Source organism: Lathyrus oleraceus, chromosome 5 (genome assembly GCF_024323335.1).
Source record: "Lathyrus oleraceus cultivar Zhongwan6 chromosome 5, CAAS_Psat_ZW6_1.0, whole genome shotgun sequence".
Taxonomy (NCBI): Eukaryota; Viridiplantae; Streptophyta; class Magnoliopsida; order Fabales; family Fabaceae; genus Lathyrus; species Lathyrus oleraceus.
In genome coordinates this window covers 599,464,267-599,470,846 of record NC_066583.1, presented here as the reverse complement: position 1 = coordinate 599,470,846, position 6,580 = coordinate 599,464,267, and the positions used below count along the sequence as shown (strand labels likewise).

The 6,580-nt window shown below is 31.6% G+C and overlaps 1 protein-coding gene across 1 annotated transcript; it reads right to left on the bottom strand.

Moving 5' to 3' along the window:
• Nucleotides 1-1,944: 1,944 nt before the first annotated feature.
• Nucleotides 1,945-5,006, bottom strand: LOC127086858 (protein SYM1). The gene is made up of 7 exons (XM_051027672.1): nucleotides 4,526-5,006; nucleotides 4,273-4,413; nucleotides 4,079-4,192; nucleotides 3,813-3,986; nucleotides 3,152-3,267; nucleotides 2,820-2,901; nucleotides 1,945-2,387 (listed from the first exon to the last, which is right to left on the bottom strand). Exons 1-7 carry the CDS (start codon nucleotides 4,844-4,846, stop codon nucleotides 2,373-2,375), a joined length of 963 nt encoding a protein of 320 aa, XP_050883629.1. The 5' UTR covers nucleotides 4,847-5,006; the 3' UTR covers nucleotides 1,945-2,372.
• Nucleotides 5,007-6,580: the final 1,574 nt, after the last annotated feature.

Sequence of the window (6,580 nt, the reverse complement as noted above, 5' to 3'; positions counted from 1 at the left end):
TTCAAGATTATAGTTTTTTCAGAGGTGGACTTTGTTCCACTTCTCCAATACCGACAATATTAGTGGTGTGGACAACTCCCAACAACAATTTCTTATTCGTGTATGTTTTAAATATTACACTATAATAATAGACATGACGAGATGAGACAATGTCTAACCACCAACCATAAGAATCACCAATCACATTGATTTTAGTGATCAAAGCAATAATTTGTTCATCAGTCAGGTTAACATGTGCATTGGGGGCAGGACGAAGTTCAAGCCTGATCTTACATTTTTTAATCACATGACCCAATTTTCCACAATTGAATTAAGAGAAAACATTAGTGTCATTTCGTTATGGTGGTGGTTGTTGCCTATCAATTGTGGCCCTTGAAGGGTTCTTATTCTCAATTCGGTTCACAACATTGTGGTTCTGATTCTTTAATTATTTGACAAATGACTTTAGAACTACACCGAATTTTTTTTTATTGTTTGAAACAACCAAGACTTTTTCTCTTTGATCATGTTTCTAAGATTCTTCTTCAGGAAAATAATCAGACTATCAATTAAAATTCTTTTATTTTGCATCAAAACATAATTTTAAAAACTTTCAAACTATGGGGTTGTTTGTCAATAATAAAGAAAATTTAAAATTATTCATCTAAACACATACCTTTTGTGATGATCTCATAAGCAATCTTTTGAAGTTCATGACATTGAGTCTCCACTGATCTTTCATCTATACCATCTGATACTTAAGATAGCGACTACCTGCATAATCCTTTGTTCCAGCTTCTTCGTGTCACACTTGTTTTTCAGAGCATCCCAAATCTATTTTGCAGTATCGCAACTACTATAATAATGACAGATCATCTACGAGTCCATTCTGAATATGATTTTGTAATCATTCTCTTTTCATAAGGTGATTTCTTTCCTGAATTGTGAATGTTCGTTTTAATATGTGCAACATATTCAACTTCAATACTATTAAGTGTTCCAGCTAAATCCACATTTTTTACTATTAATTTTTTGTTGTTTCACGATTTTGAAAATTAGCCACAGAAGAAATTACCAGGTTGAGTCGCGTACTAGATCGCTCTATTTAAGACGTTTCGCGGCACTGTCCAAATTATACAAAGCAATCGAACTACCACACCGCCTCCAGAATAAAACAACCTAGTTCTATATTGTACGATTACTTCGTAGTATCTGGTATAATGATCGGTCGTAATAATCTCTCAAACCAAGAGAACTTCCAATAATTCTCAAAAGAGAATTCAACAATGGTCATTTGACCACTCAAAATGATTTCTCAAACAAAGAAATTTGAAGATTTCTCTAAAAAGAATTCAAAAATTATATTTGATAATTTCTCAACTAAAACGAGAAAAACTTAACATAATTAAAGAATTCAAGAAAATACTCGATAAATTCAACGAGTAGGAAAAAAAGGAGAGAAGTTAGTGATTCGACAATTCGAATAACATAGAATTATGAGAGTGGAGAAGGAAAAATTCAAAATAAATTTTTGATGTGCTTTAAAATGAAACAAGGAATTTCCTTATATAATAAAGTGAGAAAGAAAATATATGGAAATATTTTTCAACTAACGCACAATAAGAAACTTTTTCAAATTCATTTTCATATATTTGAATATAGAGACATAATATTCCAACACTAATCTCCCAAAATCTTTCAAGAACCAGTATTTAACCACATCCGACCAGTGCTTTCATTAGTATTACAATCTCACATTGCTTTCTTTATCTCTTCCAACGTAAAAGGTTATGTTAGAGATGTGCATTACCATCAGAGAAACTTTGAAAAGAAAACTTTTCAACTGATAATCTACTAAACCATTTCAATTTAAATTGACCTTTGAAGTGATTGAAAATCTCCCTTTTTACCTTGGTCACCCTTTCCACTCTCACACCATTAACATTTATACAATTCTTGACAGAATAAAACTGTAAAAGTAATCTTTAAATGTATATTAATTACAGGAGTTTTTTCACGTTTTCAAGCATAGTGTGCTTTTTATACACAAATACAGATGATAAGCTAATTGAATATACCTCTAAAGAAGAAGTAAAACACAATTCAACTTTAGCGAATGTGCTTACATGTACAAATGATCTATGCCTCAAATGAATTCAAACCTGAACAGTTCATCATTGCTGAAGGATGCAAGAGATGGTTATAATTGTATTCAAACTGAACCAGTATAATTGTATTTTCTATAACTGTAACCATTGCTTTCTAAGGTTATTCAGTATTTGGACCTTCAATCTGATATTCTTCCGATTTTAAGCCAATGCGTCAAATGCTTTTGCAAGGTTGGTGACCCTTGTAACTGTCATGAACCTGTATATAGTTTTTTCTCCACATATTTACTCGTTTAATTCCTGGAAGTACGCCACATATCATAGATACAAAAGAAATAATTAGCTCAATATATGTACAAAATTGAAGGAAGACCCGTCTAACTAAAGCTAAAATTTTGTGTTGTGTGTTTCAATTTGGAAGAATGATAAGTATGAAGAACTTTGTAGTACTACTACTTCAAAATAAAAATGTGTCTGGTCGTGTATGACCTTTGTCGGTGGTGTCGGACACTGACACATGTGATTACATTCAATTAATTCATTTTTTAGTGTCGTGTTTGATGTTCGTGTTGGTGTCAATATTTCACAGATGCAGACACTAGTCTAAACTACTTCTACTGTTGAAATGTGTGGAGCAACGATTTCTCCTCATTTCATGATAAGCATCATGAGGACCCTCTGAAACCTTAGAACATGCGAGAAAAATAATACAACAGCCTTCTTAGTTCTTACCTTAGAATTCTGGCTAGAAGTAGATGAGCTTGTTTCAGATACTTCCTCAAATTTTCGGGACTCTGATTTCTCATTTGAATATCTAAAAACAAAATAAGATTGTATAAGGAATTGAATCTTTTCCAATTTTTAAAGATTATATGTAACACTAGTTTTATGTTATTTATGTAGTATGCGTCCATGATAACTATAAGAACCAAACCGGCGGCACGATGAATACAAAATTCTAATTGTATCAATTAAATTGGTTTGATTTTTTCATATGTTCGGGTTCAACACAATTTGTTCAATGTTTTCGTTTTCTGACTGACAAATAATCCGAGAGAACTTACGTTGAAAGTATAGTGACCCAGATGAGCTCGATGCAATCTACCCAAAGAAGCCTTTGTTCCACAGGAATAACACCATAAGTAATCAAATGGGCAAAAGGCCAAAGCTTCCAACCTGCCTGTGAAGCACAATAGAACGAAAATTTAGTCATCTATACAGAACTAAATTTCTAATCAAACAATGTTATGTGGATAAAAACATAATACACAGTTTATTAATTCATCATAGTGTTGTTCATCCTTGAATTGTTAGTTGTACTATAGAATTCCTCTCTGACCACTTTCTTTCATCAATTTTCTCCTTTTACTTTATTATTACCAATAGTAGTAAGGGACAATTTGTAACATGATTTTGATGTTTCATTTTCTCCATGACATTATCATGAAATTAAAGCTACATGAACAGAGACGCAAGTTATTACAGATGACAACTTAATTAAGTGCTTATCATATAAGTGCTTATGTATAAACTATTTCTATAAATAAAGAGAAAGTCAAGTCAAACTATTTTTATATAAACTATCCTGAAGAGCTTATAGAAATAGGGTGAAAGCAGCTTATGGACATATCATAAGATGTTTTCATAAGCTCTTCCAAACACTCTCAATGTGCTTATATTTGTAGATAAGCTCAAACAAGTCATAAAAAACAAGTAGGTTCTTACGGTAAGCATGGGCACAAATGTTGCCTTGAGTTCACCATAAATGTTAGTCAAAGAGTCGAAACGCAACAAGCCCAAAACCACAAAGTAGATGCTGTTCCAAATAGCCGACCACACAGTTTGATCAAAAGCAACTTTAGCAGGGACAACCCACCATTCTTGGAAAGGAAAAAGAGTCTGTCAAAGTGAAACAATGCAGACTATTTCAGCCATTTACATAATATAACCTAATAGTCCCAAAATCCAAACCAAAGATGTAGAATAATCACCTCACACAGTTGGTAGTAATAGTGAGAAAGTGATCCATGGAGAGTAAATCCAACAAGACCTGATCTGAATAGCCGCGCCCGATCAAACTCGAAAATAGGCTTTCCTTCGTAGCACTGCATAATATTTCGGTAGTAACCTATAAGAAGTTGATAAAAACATGTACCTCATATATTTCACAAGTCGAAAAACATACCTGAGCAATCCAATCTCCAATTGAGTAGACAACTCCACTTATAGCCATTTTAGCTAAAACTGGATTTGCTTTCAGAGATTGTTCATACGCAGTCCAATTGTGCTCAGGCACATACCTCAGTATCTCATAAAGTGTCCAACCCTGAATTACAAAACCCTAATCAGTTTTCAACTTACTCTAGATTATTAGTTACCCAATTCGCCTAAAAAAGAAAAAAGAAATAAACTTTGGATATAAAATAGAAGATACTGACATGCCAATAATCATGGTCAATGGTGAGCAATTTGGTGACAGCAAAAGCCCCAAATCCCAAAACGATGGCAGCATTGATGGCACGTCCGGTGATGATATCAGTGTCGTTAACAACCTCTGTGTTGTCGTTGGAAGGCGGAGAATCCTGAAGGACTTTTCTGTCATTTGACACCACCGGGATTGGTTTACGATCCTCTGCAACGGAGGTGATGACACGACATCGTTTTGCGGATTGGGAAAATATAGGAGCAGAGGTTTTGTGGGGGTTAGAGAAAGGAAGGAGAGTTGGAGTATAAAGGGTGCAAAGAGAAACACCTGACATTAGAGAAATCGAATTGAAGAAAGAGGTTTCGAGGAGGATTTTGTTTGTGTCGTGGAAAATTGATTCAACACAAGTAGATGATGGTTTTGTTTTTTGTTCTAAAAAGTAGAGAGGAAGAAGGTTCGCGAAATGAATCAAAATTTTGGTGTTATATAGTGCTCAACCGTGTGAGTGTGAAAGTGGGAGGTACAAATAGCATCTTAAGTGGAAACTTGTCTTAACTGGAAGTTGGATGCCGACCTTGGAAAAATAGAAAATAAGTTTACGACACTACAAAAGGATTAATTGAAATCATCCGGTTTATTATAGATTTTTTTTAATTATTTTACTTTTGAAAATATAAATAAGGTTTAAAATAGTAAAAATTATTTTAAATTTTGTTATATAAATTAATATTCATATTTAGTAACAAAATTTTCATTACTAAAAATAAAAAATACACAAAATTACATAGTTTTTAGAACAAATATGATTAAAAAGGGTTTAAATAAAGAAAATTCTTCAATATAAGTGATTTTTTAAATTTTAATATAATAAAAGGATAAAATATGTAAAATAATATTTTATAAAAAACTTATTTTAAATCAATTATTTATTAATTTTTTTAACAAAGATCTTTTTCAAACAAATATAATTTAAGATTTATGAAAGAAAAAAATTATCAAAATTATCAAAATCATAGTTTGATTATTATTTAAAATATAACTAAAGTAATATTTATTATAGGAGATTCTTCGATCCATCTCACACTAGCGCGCTATCCATCAGAATGCTTACTTTAAACGATTGATGTTATATTTTTTAATGCATAATACTTAACAATGATCGTACTAAACAATCGTTGTGATATATACATCTGAGTTTATTATAAATTATGTGGAATGTTTATTTCGTCAATGTTCATTAAACATACAACATTTCAATATGCACTAGAACATTATAATATGACAAATTAAGTTATATTAGAAGAATAAGTTCACGTTCAATGCGTGACAAAAGTTCTTCAACTCCTTATCTGTATTTTACTTTTTAACAGTTAGAACTTGGTTTAGTGATTATAGCTCTTCAATCACCCATCTCTACATCTCTAATTTTGTTTGCAAAATAAGTAATATTTTGCAAACAAAATTAGAGGTCGGGAGAGCGGTGTTTGAAGAACTACAATCACTAAAATAAGTTTTAACTGTCAAAGAACAACATATAGATAACGGTGTAAAGAATTCTTGTCAAAAATTGAACGTGTGCTTGTTTTCTAATACAATGTTATCTATCATATTATAATTTTCTGATGCAATTTAAAAAGTTATATATTCAGTAAGGGATTGTAAAAACACTCAAACCACATAATATGTAACAAACTTATCTTTTAAACAAACATTAACAATAATATTCATCAAAAAACAACAAATACGATACAACAAACATATCAAGTCATAGAATGCTTCAGAAACGTATCATACATGTCACATAATGGCGTATCCACAACGAAATAAGGATGAATATAAAGTTAGAGTCGCAAACATGTGTCTATCTTGAATGAATATCATTCTAGATCTTTGACACAAGTTTACAATGTTAACTTTTGCTCCATCCTCATTATTGAAACAAGCATCTCTATCTACAAGTCAAAACAAACAAAACGTTCAAGCATTATGAAATTATAAGCTATTGAAACAGATTTTGAAAACAAACTTGTATATATGCATTGGCTAATATTTGATGTTATGGTTTCAT

Coding starts and splice junctions, on each gene's coding strand:
- LOC127086858 (XM_051027672.1), bottom strand. CDS start 4,846: ATGTCAGGTGTTTCTCTTTGCACCCTTTATACTCCAACTCTCCTTCCT. Junction 3,268..3,812: donor CATTTGTGCCCATGCTTACC/GTAAGAACCTAC, acceptor TGTGCTTCACAG/GCAGGTTGGAAGCTTTGGCC. Junction 2,902..3,151: donor TGGGTCACTATACTTTCAAC/GTAAGTTCTCTC, acceptor TTTTGTTTTTAG/ATATTCAAATGAGAAATCAG.